This window comes from Gopherus evgoodei, chromosome 1 (assembly GCF_007399415.2).
Source record: "Gopherus evgoodei ecotype Sinaloan lineage chromosome 1, rGopEvg1_v1.p, whole genome shotgun sequence".
NCBI classification, from domain to species: Eukaryota; Metazoa; Chordata; order Testudines; family Testudinidae; genus Gopherus; species Gopherus evgoodei.
In genome coordinates this window covers 37,258,045-37,275,305 of record NC_044322.1, presented here as the reverse complement: position 1 = coordinate 37,275,305, position 17,261 = coordinate 37,258,045, and the positions used below count along the sequence as shown (strand labels likewise).

General features: G+C 42.6%; 1 protein-coding gene across 3 annotated transcripts in view; it reads left to right on the top strand.

Moving 5' to 3' along the window:
- The window catches only part of MICU2 (mitochondrial calcium uptake 2), a 265,922-nt gene that overhangs the window by 213,037 nt on the left and 35,624 nt on the right, over window positions 1-17,261 (top strand). For 2 of the 3 annotated variants that reach the window (XM_030561949.1, XM_030561965.1), the window contains one exon: window positions 15,079-15,144. The exons of the other annotated variant lie outside the window; for it this stretch is intronic. In XM_030561949.1, coding sequence (XP_030417809.1) covers window positions 15,079-15,144 — 66 coding nt within the window. The remainder of the gene's footprint in view (window positions 1-15,078; window positions 15,145-17,261) is intronic. 3 annotated transcript variants of the gene reach the window in all.

Genomic DNA, 17,261 nt, shown 5'->3' with positions numbered 1-17,261 from the left:
AAACCAAACTTTTGAAGGCATGTCCGAGGACAGCTTACCAGTTGTTTCCCAGGATCCTTTCCCTCCCTTTTACAACCGCCTCTCCTTTTTCCTCCCTGCATGGATCCAACTAACTTTGGATCATTGGGTCCTACAATAGAATTTGAATACCACAGTAGAATTTGAATACCACCTCCAGTTTATTTGCCCCCCCCCCTCCTCCCAGCCCCCATCCTCATCCCTCTTCAGGGACCCCTCTTACAAGCAATTCCTCTTTCAAGAGGTACGGATGCTCCTTACCATGGCAGCGATAGAGGAGGTACCGAAGGACTCAAGGGGCAAGGGGTTCTATTCCCGCTATTTCCTAATCCCCAAGGCGAAGGGAGGTCTCAGACCTATCCTAGACCTGCGAGGACTCAACAAGTTCATGATAAAGTTGAAGTTCCGCATGGTATCGCTGGGGACCATCATCCCATCCTTGGATCCAGGAGACTGGTATGCCGCACTCGATATGAAGGATGCGTATTTTCACATTGCCATTTACCCTCTGCACAGACGGTACATCCAGTTTGTGGTCAACCATCAACATTTCCAATTTACAGTCCTTCCGTTTGGCCTCTCTGCAACCCCACGAGTATTCACAAAATGCATGGCTGTAGTCGCCGCCTCCCTCCGTCGTCATCGGATACACATCTTCCCGTATCTTGACAATTGGCTCATTTGAGGGGCCTCCGAGACCCAAGTCGTCCCTCATGTGGGCATCGTCAAGGACCTATTCAAGCGACTAGGCCTGATGATCAACATAGAGAAATTCACTCTGGTTCCCACACAAAGAATAGACTTCATTGGGGCCATTCTGGACTCCAATCTCGCCAGACCCTGCTTACCACAGCCTTGGTTTCAGGCATTGGCATCAATTATACAAGGCCTACAAAAATTCCTGACAACTTCGGCTTGCACTTGTCCTGGCCTACTTGGTCACATGGCTGCTTGCACGTTCGTGACCAAACACTCCAGACTACGTCTCCGTCCCCTTCAAACTTGGGTCTCCTCAGTATACCACCCAGTCAGAGACAGTATAGACACGATCCTCATGATCCTTCCGAGCATCCTAGGCTCACTGGACTTGTGGTTGACGCCCTTCCTGGTCTGTGCAGGGATGCCATTCCATCCGCCTCAGCCTTCAATGACCCTGACAACGGATGCGTCATCTCTCGGCTGGGGTGCCCACCTCGAACATCTCCGCAATCAAGGTCTTTGGTCAGCTTAGGAACTGGCCTTGCACATCAATGTGTGGGTGCTGAGAGCAGTCCGCCTTGCGGGCCAGAAGTTTCAAGGGCATTTACAAGGCCATCGTGTGTCAGTGTTCACAGACAGCACAACGGCCATATTTTACATAAACAAGCAGGAATGAACACGTTCCTCCCCACTTTGTCAGGAAGCTATTCATTTCTGGGACTTCTGCATAGCCCACTCGATAGACCTGGTAGCATCTTTTCTCCCAGGGATTCGGAACACTCTGGCGGATCAACTCAGCAGATCCTTCCTGTCTCACAAGTGGTCAATTCGTCCGGATGTTATCCATTCTGTTTTCCAGAAGTGGGGCTTTCCCCGCATAGACCTCTTCCCCTCCCACGAGAACAGGAAATGCCAGATGTTCTGCTCCTTCCAAGGTCTCTCCCAGGGTTCAATCTCAGACGCCTTTCTGATACCATGGACGAGCCATCTGCTTTACACCTTCCCACTGGTTCACAGGGTCCTGCTCAAGCTCCGCAGAGGCAGAGCCCACCTCATCATGATCGCGCCAGCCTGGCCAAGGCAACACTGGTACACTATGTTGCTCGACCTGTCGATAACCAACCCAATCCCTCTACCTCTTTGCCAGGAACTCATAAGTCAGGACCGCGGCAGACTTCACCACCCAGACCTGCAGTCCCTTCACCTCACAGCATGGTTACTGCGTGGTTAAGCCAGTCCGAGTTACATTGCTCTGCGTCAGTGTAACAAGTGCTCCTGGGTTGTAGGAAACCTTCCACTAGGTTAACATATCTGGCCAAGTGGAAGCGCTTCTCCTGCTGGTGCAACCATCGTAATGTTATTCCCACTGAGGTACCAGTCCCTACCATCTTGGACTACCTCTGGTCTCTCAAACAGCATGGCCTAGCGGTATCTTCATTGAAGGTGCACTTGGCGGCCATCTCTACCTTCCAGCCAGGCGAGAGCGGCTGCTCGATGTTCTCTCACCCCATGGTTTCGAGGTTCCTCAACGGCTTGGCGCGATTATACCCACAAGTATGCCACCCCGCCCCAACTTGAGACCTCAACCTAGTTCTAGCCAAATTTATGACTGCTCCCTTCGAGCCGCTAACAACCTGCTCACTGCTGTACCTGTCCTGGAAGACAGCCTTCCTCGTAGCCATTACATCGGCAAGACGAGTTTCAGAGCTTCGGGCTCTCATGGTGGACACCCTGTATACAGTGTTTCATAACGACAAGGTACAGTTGCGACCACATCCGGCCTTCCTAAAGTGGTATTGGCCTTTCATATCAACCAGGATATCTTCCTTCCAGTATTCTTCACGAAGCCGCACTCCCTAGACGTCCGTAGGGCGCTCACATTTTATATCGAGCGAACAAAGCCCTTTCGTAAAACACCCCAATTCTTTGTCCCGGTCGCAGACTGAATGAAGGGCCTACCTGTCTCCTCCCAGAAAATTTCATCTTGGATGATATCGTGCATCCGCACCTGCTATGACTTGGCTCATGTTCTGATGAGTCACCTTACCGCTCATTCTACCAGGGCTCAGGCTTCATCTACCGCTTTCCTGGCTCATGTACCCATCCAGGAGATATGTCATGCAGCTACCTGGTCCTTGGTCCACACCTTTGCATCACATTACGCATTGGTTCAACAGTCCAGAGATGATGCAGCATTTGGATCAGCAGTTCTACATTCTGCGACATCTCACTCCAACCCTACTGCCTGGGTAAGACTTGGGAGTCACCTAATTGGAATCGATATGAGCAAGCACTCGAAGAAGAAAAGACGGTTACTCACCTTTGTAACTGTTGTTCTTCGAGATGTGTTGCTCATATCCATTCCAAACCTGCCCTCCTTCCTCTCTGTCGGAGTAGCTGGCAAGAAGGAACTGAGGGCCATTGGGTCAGCAGGGGTATATATCCGGTGCCACTCTAGGGGGCGATCCAGCCAACCCACCGAGTGTTGCTAGGGTAAAAATCTTCCGATGAACGTGCACGCAGTGTGCGCATACCTAATTGGAATGGATATGAGCAACACATCTCGAAGAACAACAGTTACAAAGGTGAGTAACCGTCTTTTCCTGCGCCCTCAATAAAACTTCTTTAAAATACAGCCAGCTATTCTGGACTCCTTTTCCCCATCATATTAGCCTCCCAGCGAATCCTGCCCACCAATTCCCTGAGGGAGTCCAAGACTGCTTTTCTGAAGTCCAGGGTCCATATTCTGCAGCTCTCCTTTCTTTCTTTTGTCAGGATCCTGAACTTGACCGTGAAACTTCTACTTCCCCTACCAATTCTTCCCTGTTTGTGAGCAGCAGGACAAGAGGTGCACGGCCCCTAGTTGGTTCCTCCAGCACTTGCACCATGAAGTTGTTCCCAACACTCTCCAAAAACTTCCTGGATTCTCTGTGCACTGCTGTATTGCTCTCCCCAAAGATGTCTGGTGGAAGCCTATAAGCAATCTCTAGGCCCACTAATCCTCAAATATGGAGTGGTGCAGTCTGTGTTCAGAACAAATAATATGAATTATCTTGCAAGTTACAACCTTCATTTTGTGGGGAAGGTCAGTAAGAAGATAGTATCAAGCCAACTCCTGCAGCATCTGAATCCTTCTCATTTTTTCAAGCCCAATCTATTTGGCTTCAGATCTGGATATGATATGGAAAGTGCCTTGATTGTTTGTAATCTTCTTAGAGTAGTGGAGAGAAGTTGTACAACCATGAAAACACGATTAATTCTATCAGCACTTTCAATACCCTTAATTATGAGATGCCTTTGACTCCCCTATGGAACGGGGCAGTAACAGCCAGAGTTGTTTTAAGGTGACTTTTTAGGGCTTGTCTACACTTGAAAGTTAATTTGCATTTATGTGGTGTGTGAATTTAAAGCACAATAACTATCCCTAAATAATTCCATGTGTGGACACTCTCATTCTAGAATAAGAGTGTCCACACATGGATCTATTCCGGAATATATCTATGTGTAGACAACCCCTTATTCCTACCACAAAGATGCCAATTGTTGTTCTTCCCCTAAAGCTCCGATAATTAAGTCCATAACTAGTCTAGCTGGTGGAATCTTCTCACCCTTCTGTTCACTCTGTATGTGAAGCTATTAGAAGACATTTAGAGGTGCTTCTTAGCTGTGTTTCATTGTTTCATTTTTAATCAACCCTAGACAGAGCTGATTCCTTGCTTTCCTACTGTCTAGTAGAGATAATGACCTGGTTGAAAGGCAGCTGGCATTGGTTCTAACCAGATAAGACAGAGGCAGTGCTTATACGTGGGGAAAAAATTTTAAGGAACTGGGAAGAACTGCAGCTGCACTCTGAAATGAAAGTATTTGCCTGCCAATTTTCAAGGTGATTTTACAATTTCTGTATCTTATGGGATTCCCCTTTGTTCCTAGATTATGTAGTAGTGGCATAGCGCTGGGAGAGAGCTCTCCCAGCACTATAAAAAAAACCCACCTCCCCGAGGGGAATAGCTACCAGCGCTGGGAGCACAACTACTGTCTACACTGGCACTTTATAGTGCTGAAACTTGCAGTGCTTGGGGCTGGAGGAGGTGGGGTTCACACCCTTGAGCGAGAAATTTGCAGCACTGTGAAGGTGCCAGTGTAGACAAGCCCTTAGAAGCTTCAGCTACTGCAGAATACAGTTGCCAGCTCCGTAGTATCCATTTCTTCCTCTCTTCCTTTTTCCGTCCACTGCAATACCTGCATTCAGCAAGAACACTTCAACTGTCAATCTTCAGGGTGAAATTTGCAGGCACAAGTGGTGAGGCATTCTCAGTGATGGGATTTTGCCTCTGAAAGTTCCTCAGAGTCCAAATCTGACCACTTTTAGGCCTTTACTTCACTAAGGAAAAAAAAAGTATATTTTGAACACATTAACATCTTTGTGTAGACGAGCTGTAGTTATAACACGTTAGCTGATCAGGATAAACACTGGGCTCACTGTAGGGTTTACCCTGAGAAGCCATAACATGCAACAACTACAACTGGTTTGTCTGCACTGAGACTAAAACCCTGGCGCAAGTGAAGGCAATGGCAAAACTCCTATTGAATTAAATGAGGTCAAAATTTTACCATAGGATTTTAACACATTAACTATGTATTGAAAAGCATCTGTATCCTAGTGTGTACATGTCGTCTGTGTGTGATGGACACACCCTGAGCATAGTAGAATTTTTTTCTGTAGGTGCTATAATGGTTTTGAGCGCTTTCTGGTTGATAATCTTTCAGTTTTGGTCTTTTTCAAGGAAATTGTTTGATTGCTGTAGGAGGACATGGAGCATATGCTCTTTAATTTGGGATAAATGTTCTGTTTTCTTGACACAAATAATGGAAAGTGATGAAAGACTTATAGAAGCATGTAATAACTCATTTTATCTCATATCAATTAATGACAGATTCTCTAATGAAGCATTCAGTTTTGGTACACATTCACAAAACACATATAGTTCACACATTAAGCAATGTTAAACAATAATGTGTTGACCTTTTCAGAGAAATCTTTGGGGCTGCACAATGATAACAAAGGGCAGCAATTGATATCTGGGTTCAAATCGTGATTAAGGTACCAATGAAAGTGTTTATGATCTCAACTTAATCCTTAAAACAACTAGCATTTTATGGCAGCCAGAGGAATGACAGTTCCAGAAATCCATATAGAAAAATATAAGGGGAAGGTATAGGGCTGTTTCAATACAGGGAAGATAATCAGAAGAGGATTTCAGAATGATCAAAATCAGTTATTTTTGTCCAGTTCTCAACACAGTGGATGATGATGACATTGGAAAACGTGCTGGAGACAAGAAGAGGTAATATTAGAAAGGCAATAACTAACTAGAACAAAATTTAGCAAGAGCAAAAAAGAAAGGGGTGGAAAGAGGAAGATAAGAACATAAGAATGGCCATATTGGGTCAGACCAAAGGTCCTTTCAGCCCAGTATCCTCTCTTCCGACAGTGGCCAATGCCAACAAGTAAAAGAATTTGTCCACAGATTTCTCAGGTGCTTTATACGTATGCTAAGGACACAACTGCTTTTTCTGAGAGTAAGTGAACTTCATGCCATCCAAGCCTTGCTCCTAATATAGAATTATTTTCTTCCTCATGGGCATTTCTGTGATGCTCATGACTACACTACTTGAGTGCTTCCCAAACACTGATGAATTGATCTTCACAGCACTCCTGTTGGATAGGGAGATTTTGTCCCCATTTTACTGATGGGAACTGAGACATAGAGAGATCAAGGCCAAAACTGGTTTGGGGTTTCCACTGGTTTGGGGTGCCCAAGTTCAGATGCCCAAGGCCTGATTTTTCAGAGTATTTAGCATTTTATGAATTTCATATGTTCAAGGCACAGCTCCTTTTGGTGTCAGTTGCAGTTATGAGTTCTCAGCATTTCTGCAAATCTGGCCCCAGGTATCTCAATTTGGGCACACAGAAAATCCAAAGCACAGTGGCCACCAGTGAAAATTGAGATTTGAGACTTACCCAGCATCACATTGGAACTCTGGAACAGATGCAGGGGTAAAATACAATTCTCAACTGCGTTAGTCAAGTGACCATCCTTCCTCTTTGTGAAATCCCCTGTCTCATTCACTACACCTCTTCCATACCACCTGAGCCAGCTACACTGTGTCCAGCTGGCCTGCCTCCATAGTGCAACGCAAAAACTTCGGTACACACTCGTGCTTCACATAATTTGCTTCTTTGCCCTCATGTCCCTTGCTGACACCTGTTGTCACCTAAGGAGGGCAAGGACCACCAGCGGGCCAGCCTGCGCTACACTCTGGTCAGATGGCCTGCTAGGGATATCATCTGTTGGCTTCATGGAGCTGTGAGCATGAGTGTGTACCTAGCCCAGTTCACGAACTTTCCTGGCACCTGCCCCTTTTGTGGCAACAGGGAGACCCTGGTGTTCATCTGCGTAGGGTGCATCAGTTTGCAGCCCTGACTTACCCTCCTACCGAGGTTCTGGCTGCACTTTTCCCTACACCTCCAAATACTCTCTCATCCCATCCAGAGTCCCACAAAGTTGCAAGACATTCTCACCAACATCCTCCTGGCACTGGCCAAGACTGCCATACATCACTCCAGAAGGAGGAAGTTAGATGGAGGGGCAGTGATCTGTGCCTGTGGGGCCTATTTTTGTGCCCTTATCTGGTCAAACCTCCGGGCAGAATTCCTCTGGGCAATGTCCACTGACTCCTTAGACAGCTTTGAGGAGCAGTGGGGTCTGGGGTTCTCTACTCAGTGACCCCTTTGAATCCCTCATTATTAACCTTTGACCTCAACTCCTGATCCTGTTTTCTGTTCCATTGTCCCCAGAAATCACTAGTAGCCTGCCCTCTTAGCTGAGGGGTCGGGCCGTTAGCTTTGGGCAGGGCTAGTCCGACCTGTCTTGGTACTACTAGTAGATACACATCTTCCAACTTCTGCAACAAATGAGACAGTGTCCCACAGATAATAGTCTCATTCGTTACCCAGTCCTGATTCATTCCATGAGCTCCATCCACCCTGTGCTCTGAATGAAAGGTCCTCTGGAGGAAAAAAAAAATGTATATGATCATGTAATTAAAGATTGTATCATAATGCATAGTGAATTAAAGTTGATTAATTCTTGCATTACTGAACTTTTGAGTGCTTGCCTTTTCAATCTTAATGTTCTTCTGACTTAGTACAGGGTATATAATTTCCTGTATTAAAAAAATAAAACTGGAGAAAAATCCATCGCATGGAACCATATTGACGTCTACATGTGTCATCCACACTGTTGGAATCTTCAGATCTGCAGCACAGATCTCTACACTTGAACTAACAGAGTAACTGATAGCTGTAATAGGCTGTCATCCTCTGTGTAGATCAGCCACTAAACGTGATAAGATGCATACTTTGCCTGTAATTTTATAACTGTTTCCTTATAGCAGAGGAATCATGGGTTCAATTCCATGTTTTGGAGGAGAGTGTTTTCTTGTGGCTACAGACCCTTCTTACACTGTCCACCCAGTGGTGCCCTCTTCTGTCCATCCCTTGATCTGTTCCTGTGCCCCACCCTGCCGCAATTTAATGTGTCCTTCTCCCAACCTGCTCCTCTCCCCTCTCTGCTTCTCACATCTCTGCACTTGTTAGGCTGCTTTCTCTTTCTCCATTTCACCCCATGGGCCACAGGGGATTATTCAGCGCATAAGAGAGACAGCCTCCTAGCTCTCAGCTTCCATGGCCAACATCACAGCAACTTCTGACTGCCAGAAGGAGCAATTGCAGAGAAAGTCCTGGTCATCCCTGCGGCTCTGGGCTGGAGCATGCTTAGTGCAAGTAAAATGTTCATAGAATTTAGCTGTCCGCCTCTAACAAACCCCTACTGATGTGCAAACTGTGATTTTTCAGAGGCTTATCACTCAGCCAAATTTCAGTGCATATTTGACAGCAAAATACACTTCTCTAATCCCAAGGCTTCCCCCTGTCAAATTTCAAGTCCTTGCTCTAAAGCATGGAGGCACTAGAGCTTCTCAATGAAATTATTGTAAGAAGTTTTTTTAGCATCATGATTAAAAAAAACAAGCATTTTTCCAATGGTTGAACTGTTTCAGATTAAAGTTTCACACACAAAAAAAATTATCCTAAAGCAGACAGCAAACAGAAGATTTCAGTCTGAATGTTTACACTTCGGCAAAGTTCTAAAAAATCTGAAGATAGGGTCTAATAATGAAAAATGTTAGCTGAGGTAAACTAGAGGCATTGCTCCTTGGCCTGCCAGTAATAAAAACTCATTGGATTTAGTCAACTACTCCAAAGATAACAAATTAGTGTAATAACTGTTTAGTATTTCTCATTTCCTACACTGCACAGATGTGGTCACACCTACAATCTCTGTATGATTTAGACTTTATTAAGATAGTGAACGAAGTGAATTGTTGGTCTCACTATAGTTCCTAGCTGACAAGTTGTGACCCTGAATCCCTTTATGCAAACAGGCAAAGGAAGCACCCAACATACTGTTGTCAGAACATTTAGCCAAACAGTGTCTTGTAAGTTATCATATAAAAACTATTGACCTGCTGATTGATTGTGTATATATTGATGTGTGTTTGGTTAGCATGTAAAGAATTATGTATGTGTGCTGGAAGTATGTTCGTAAAGTATGTTCAGACCCAGCAATCTGAGCAGACAGGGCTAATAATCTGATTGCCTGTGTCTCCAATGTAAACTGAGCCAGGTGAGGCCACAGACAATAGAAGTACATTTTCGTCTAGGGTAAATGAAGTGATTAAGCCAAGTGAAAAAGCAAATTGGCTAGAGCATGAGGAAGACATTTTGGCATCTACACTACAGCAGGAGAGAGGAACTTTGTGTTTAGTTTTCAAAGAATACATGTCAAAGGTTTTCTGGACTATAAAAGGGAGGACAGAGGACCTCTCAGTTATCCATCGCTTGGGGAACAAAGGGGACAGCACCCTCTGATTCCATGAATATTGGATCCTCTGTCCTGGGGAGCTGGATATGCTAGTAACTTGATGTAGGTAAGAAAACTGCTTAGGCAAAGATTGTAACTTGCTAGTTTTAGTCACTAGAAAGCACGTTGTGTTATGTTTTATTTTTAACCATACCTGTATCTTTTTTTCTTGCTTAGTATCACTTAAATCTCTGTTCTTTATTAATAAACTTATTCTTAGTTTTACTATGACCATCTCAGGCCTGGTCTACACTACGCATTTAAACTGAATTTAGCAGCTTTAAACCAATTTAACCCTGCACCCGTCCACGCAACGAGAGCCTTTATATCAATATAAAGGGCTCTTTAAACCGATTTCTGTACTCCTCCCCATGTCGGATTAGGGTTAGTGTGGCCGCAAATCGACAGTATTGGCCTCCGGGCGGTATCCCACAGTGCACCATTGTGACCGCTCTGGAAAGCAATCTGAACTCGGATGCACTGGCCAGGTAAACAGGAAAAGCCCCACGAACTTTTGAATTTCATTTCCTGTTTGTCCAGCGTGGAGCTCTGATCAGCACGGGTGGCAATGCAGTCCCAAATCCAAGAAGAGCTCTAGCATGGACCATACGGGAGATACTGGATCTGATCACTGTGTGGGGAGACAAATCTGTTCTATCAGAGCTCCGATACAGAAGATGAAATGACAAAGCATTTGAAAAAATCTACAGGTTATGATAGACAGAGGCCACAGCACAGTGCTGTGTGACAAGCGTAACGGAAAGCCAAAGAATCAGATGGACGCTTATGGAGGGAGGGAGGGTGTATTGAGGACTCCAGCTATCCCGCAGTCTCCAAAAAGCATTTGCATTCTTGGCTGAGCTCCCAATGCCTGAAAAGTCAAAAACATTTTCTCGGGTGTTTCAGGATATATGTAGTCAATTTACACCCTTCCCCCTCCCAGAAAGAAAAGGGGAAAAAAATGTTTCTTGCCTTTTTTCAATGTCACCCTATGTCTACTGCATGCTGCTGGTAGACGGGGTGCTGCGGTGCTGAACACCAGCATCCCCTTCCCGGTGGCAGATGGTACAATATGACTGCTATCCTCCATCATCATCAGCCCATGAGTGCTCCTGGCTGGCCTCAGTGAGGTCGGCCAGGGGCGCCTGGGTAAAAATGGGAATGACTCCCGCTCAAAGGCAAATGAATGCAGCTGTGTAGCACTGCTGTACCGCGTCAGTCAGCAGCATCCAGTACACATACAGTGACAGTGACAAAAGGCAAAACGGGCTCCATGGTTGCCATGCTATGGCATCTGCCAGGGCAATCCAGGGAAAAAGGGCGCGAAATGATTGTCTGCTGTTCCTTTCACAGAGGAAGGATTGAGTGACGATATTTACCCAGAATCACCCGCGACACTGTTTTTACATTGGGATCTCAACCCAGAATTCTAATGGCGGGGGAGACTGCGGGAACTATGGGATTGCTATGAGATAGCTACCCACAGTGCAATGCTCCGGAAATAGACGCTAGCCTTGGTACATGGACGCACACCGCCAAATTAATGTGCTTAGTGTGGCCACGTGCACTCGACTTTATACAATCTGTTTTACAAAACCGGTTTATGTAAAATCGGAATAGTCCCGTAGTGTAGACATACCCTTAGTGCTGTTATATTGAAGTATAGAGTAAGTCCCCAATTAACCTAACAGGCTGGCATGTGTACTGTCTCTTTGGAGGCAATGAACTTAATGATTTCTGGGAGGATTCAATGAGAGGGACTGGACATTTCAGAGGGACACCTCTGGTGACCTTGGAACTGGGATTCACTGATTATTACCTCCTTGGCAAAATTAAAGCTGGCAGAGTCCCGAGGAGCTTCTTGGTGAAGCAGACAGACTAGTGTGGCAAAGAGTGGACACACAGTCTAATCTTCCTAAGGCAGTGGCTGTTAAGGTATGATTCCCCACTCTGAACCTTAGCATCCAAAAGATGGGGTACCTGCATGAACCCCTCTAAGCTTAATTACTCACTTAGAAATGATAGAGCTGCCACCACCCAAAAATATAGTGTTTTGGGGGCACTTTCTGGCCCCCAGCCCTTCCCTGGGGCCCCCCAGACCCAAACTCCTTGGATCTCAAAACAAAGGGAAATAAACCATTCTCCTCCTTTCTTCCTCCCAGATTCTCCCCTCCCTGGGTTACACTGGGAGATCACTATGATTCAAACTCCTTGAATCTTAAAACAGAGAGGAAATTCACCTCCATTCCCCCGTTCTCTCCCCCTCCCAGACTCCTTGAGAGAGAGACAGTGATCCTAACACAGAGAGAAATTAGGCTTTTCCTCCCCCCCCCTTCTCTTCTTTCTTCCACCAATTCCCTGGTGAGTGCAGACCCCCACCCCTTGGGTCTTACACAAGAAATAAAAAAAAATCCATCAGGTTATTAAAAAGAAAAGCTTTTAATAAAAGAAAAGAAAAAAAAGTAAAAATTGTCTCTGTAAAATCAAGATGGAAAATGTTACAGGGTCTTTCAGCTTATAGACACTAGAGAGAATCCTCCCCCCAGCACAAATACAAGTTGCAGCAAACAGAGATACAATCCTTCCAGCAAAATACACATTTGCAAATAAAGAAAACAATCAAAAGACTAACCGCCTTTCTAACTGGTACTTACTAAATTGAACAGAAGAGGCTGTTTCAGAAAATTGGAGAGTTTGTATACATGTCTGGTCCCTCTCAGGACCCAGAGAGAACAACGAAAAACCCAGAAAGCACAAACAAAGGCTTCCCTCCGCCAAGATTTGAAAGTATCTTATCTCCTGATTGGTCCTCTGGTCAGGTGTTCCAGGTTTACTGAGCTAGTTAACCCTTTACAGGTAAAAGAGACATGAACCCTTAACCATCTGTTTATGACAGTGGCTTATGGTTCTGGGCTGCCCTGAGTGGAGCACCAAACAAGTGCACATCACAAAGTAAGTAGAAGCCAAAAAATTAACTGAACATGGACAATGAACTACTCTCTCATTCCTGGAAGAGTGGCATACAATACCTGTTCCACAAGCACTAACTTCAGTGTATAATTCTAAAAATGAAAAATTGTTTCATTTGTTTTTGTTTTCAAAAATGAAGAAGTCTATTCTACTAAAGCAAGTCTTTTTCTGAGAAGATTGCTTCTTAATAATATATTTCTTTGGTAGAGAAGCATCAGTTATGCATAATATGCGTCATCCTCTTTGACTTGTTTTATTTAAAAGATGATGGCCATTAGTGTATTACTGTGATGAACTAATATAAATATTAAACACAGATAAATGTTACAATGTGATGAGAAAATCTCTTTCTTAAGGGCACAGTTTTCTCTCTTCCACTAGAAATTACCTCCTCCTCCCACCCCCCTTGTCCTGGAAAAACCTCTTCAAACTTCTGAAAAGACCAATTACCGTAATTTTTTTCCTAGAAAGTGGATAATGAACTTCGCAGTTATTTATGTTTTAGAAAACAACAAACAAATCTTATAGATAGCTTTCTTTTCAAAATTACACTTTAAGCCCAGACATGTGAGTGAGTGCTCTCAGCAGATTTTATATTTAAAAAAAAATTCTCATAAGCATTGAAACCAATGAAAAATCACATTTCTTTGGTTTATGGAAGAATAAAAGTTTTGCTGCTTTATCTCTTATGTTTTCATATAAACAAAAAGTAGAAATTCTTCAGATAAGAAAGTAAAGGGGAGTTTTCAAACAAATTGGCTTAATTTTTCCACTTGTGAGCAATCATGAATTTGTCCAAAGCAGAATTTGCTATTTGCTATGAAAATTTAGTTCATTACCAGAAGAACTTCGTGCTCCTACAAAGACAATGCTTTTACCATAGGCATCAAATGTACTGCAAGAACCAGAAATAGGACATCAGCCAAGGATAAAGGCCTCATTGTGCTAAAGATTGTGTAAGCATGCTGTAAAAAAGCTAGTCCCTGCCTCAGAGAACTCAGAATCTAGGTTATGACAAGACACAACAGGTAGATTAGACAAACAGAATGAAAGGGGCTGGAGAAGAATGGTAACAACAGTGTGAACAATAAACAGTGTTCTTGGCTCACCATCTGCAGAGCCATGTCCGCCAGTATTGCTTTTTAGGCATCATGGCAAAAATGAACTAAGGAGGGATTTGAAAATAGAGTAGTGGCTTTATGGATTTTGTTAGGAAGCTTTTCCATTAATAAGAGACAGCATGAGAAATGGCTCAGAGATGTTTCAGAGAGAAAACAGACTAGAAGATGGCAATATAAATATTGGTTTTTAAAACATCTTCCCTAAGTGACTTGAAATCCACAGTGATCTGTTCTTGTCTATGCCTGTATCCCAAATGTAATGACAAGTTCCTTGTTCTTTTATTTTTGCTATCCACTTGAGGACTAGTACAAATGTCTATGAAAGGTAGGTGAACTTTGCTATGTACTATGTTAACTCACTTGATTTTGTGAGTATGTTGACTTCTCAAGCTGTTTGTCAACAGCTATAAAATATATCCATTAAGAAAGCTTGCTGCTGAGTGTGTTTCTGAATGATACATACATATTTATAGTAAAGTGCAGATTAATAGCTGTATTTTTCCTGATACAATTATTTTAAGTATTTTATGCTGTTTGAAAATGAGACTGACTTAGGCTCTGTGCGACTTTTGAAAATGAAACTTAGGTGCTTTTTGAAAATTCTATTAATTGACTCATTCAAGAATATTTTTTTTTTTTTAAAAAGTCCAGGCCACATTTTGATTTCAAAAACAAAAAGTAGTTTCTCTGACTAGCTAGTTAAATTGCTTTGAATTTGAAATTAGTTGTTCTTGTTAACCATATGGTACCTTATTTAAACAGACAAGTTTTTTGTTGTCTGGAGGGAGGGTTTTACACTATTTGAGAACTATTCCAAAGCATTGGTAAAGTAGTTGGGGTGGGGAAACACAACCGTATTTTCCACTTTCATATTCTTCTCTCCTTATGCTCCTGGATGTAACATCCCTGAATCTTGAGATTTTTCAGGGGTGGATGGTACAAAAAGATACTCCCAATAAAAGAGAACCTCTGTCAGTAAGACTAGAATGACAAGTAAGAAGACAGCTCATTACCCAGTGTTTTGCTTGAACTTATTAAGCAAGAGAACTGTGATGGATTGGACCTCTGTAGAAAAGAGGGAGGAAGGGTAAACATTTGGGCAAAATATCTTTTAAATATGTAAAGTATTTTTTAATAAACAAAGTAATTTGATGGTCAGAAAATAGAGCAATAGAAAAATATGAGATTAATTAAAAGGGGTTAATAAAAAATATTCCTAAAATACAAATACGAGAATCTTAAACCAATCAAAATGTTTACAGATTCTCTGTTTCTGTTATGTTTAGCTTCAGAAAATCATTGGGAAGCAGGATGACTTGAGAAAAGCTTCTGGACATGAAATAGTATCACAGGTATGCTGATAGACAGTAAGTTAATCATTTTTCTTAAGCAGGTTTCTATAGAACTTGCACTAAACTCTGTATGTTAGTGTTTTTTGCAGCGCTTATAGATTAATTCATCCATTTCAATTCTGGTACTTCTAATTAAATGAAAGTACATGATCTGTCCCCTCTGCTATTTAATTTTGGTAAGAGAAGTATTATAAATGTTTTTCAATTTAACTTCTGAGTTTCCTAATAAAACTTATTGAAGTAATGTACTTCACTACTATGTAGCCACTCTATTATTTAGAGTTCATAAACTTTTATTTAAAAGCAACATTTTTATAATTTATGAAAAACCGTTGTTAGCTTATTCCTTCACTCTCTCACTTCCCTGGTCCTTCTCATATGAACAGAGAACAACAATACCCGAAGCCTGAAGGTGCAGACAATTTGATGTTTATTGGAGTGAACTTCCAGCAAGCTTAAATACAAGTTTCTTTTTTCTTATTTTCTAATCCCAACTTACTTCCTATTTGCTCCTAATTTATATAGTAATATTTTTAGCTATACCTTAACCAGTCATTCTACTAAAATTTACCTAACCAATCCTAACGTATTGTAACATGATTAGCTAACCAATTATATTCCACCACCTTAATTAGTTTACACCCAGCAAAATTAATTATACAGCAAACAAAAACAATTACAGAACCAAACACCATGCAAATAACCATACAAAACAGTACAAAAATAAGAATTTCACAACTACATCTATACAAACATAAGGGTTCTCCAGCTGTGTCTATTAATAAGTAAGTTCTTACCAGACAGAAAACTATCAAACTAAATTTCCTTTTACATGTTCTAGGCCAGGGGTCGGCAACCTCTCAGAAGTGGTGTGCCAAGTCTTCATTTATTCACTCTAATTTAAGGTCTCACGTGCCAGTAATACATTTTAACCTTTTTAGAAGGTCTCTTTATAAGTCTATAATATATAACTAAACTATTGTTGTATTTAAAGTAAATAAGGTTTTTTAAATGTTTAACAAACTTCATTTAAAATTAAATTTAAAATGCAGAGCCCCCGGACCGGTGGCCAGGACCCGGGCAGTGTGAGTGCCACTGAAAATCAGCTTGTGTGCTGCCTTCAGCACGCATGCCATAGGTTGCCTACCCCTGTTCTAGGCTCTTCCCTTTCTCTGGAGGTGATAGATTGGATCACCTTCCTAACAGCCCCAGATTGCCTTATTTCAATATGACTAAACAGGGCCTCAGACTGTCATAGTGAGAGAGGGCCCTTACGCAGATAGACAAAGATTTTAATTCTTTCTTTTATACCTCTATAACTAGCTAAGTAATAAAAATACACAGACCAAACAGGCTTGAATATTTATATCCTAACAACTGTGTTTATAGAAAGAAATAATATAATGTTACATGAGGAGAGAGACTGAATCTCAGATAGGTAAGTCCCAAGCCATATAGGACTTTATAGGCTAAAATCAACGCACCCAAGAACCAATAGGCAATCAGCGCAGACTGTAGAGTAGCTTCCACATTCTGCATCAGCTTCAGTTTCTATTGATTTACAATGTGGCCCTTAATGTTGTGTTGAGAAAGGCATGGATTACTTTAGCCAGGTCCACATCCAATGAAAATATTTGCAGTCTCTGGACCAGTTGAAGATGTAAAAAAGAATCCTAGACAATCTTCCAGCAGTGCTTGGGGCTCCCACAGATTGATACCTTTTGTTAACAAATGACTACCACAATCCTCAATTAAAAGAGGAGATATAGTCCTCCTCATATCTTTTGGCTGCCTCCCTCAATCTACCAACATTACCTAATTTTTTCCCAGACTGAGCTTCAGCCAGCTAACTGTCATCCACTCTGTAATCTCTACTAAACACACAGATAAGGCATTCTACACCAATGGCTAGATTGTATGAGATTGAGAAACAGAGTTGGGAGTCTTCAGCATTTCACCTCATGTTTGAAGGTAGCTGATAAAACTAACAATGTCAGTAAGAACACATTGCCAGGAGGAGATGAATGCACCACCAGTGTTATCTTTGTCCCAGATTGGCAGGGGTCATGGAGATCTGAGGCATCTATGTATTTGAAAATTGCCTCACCACAACCTTC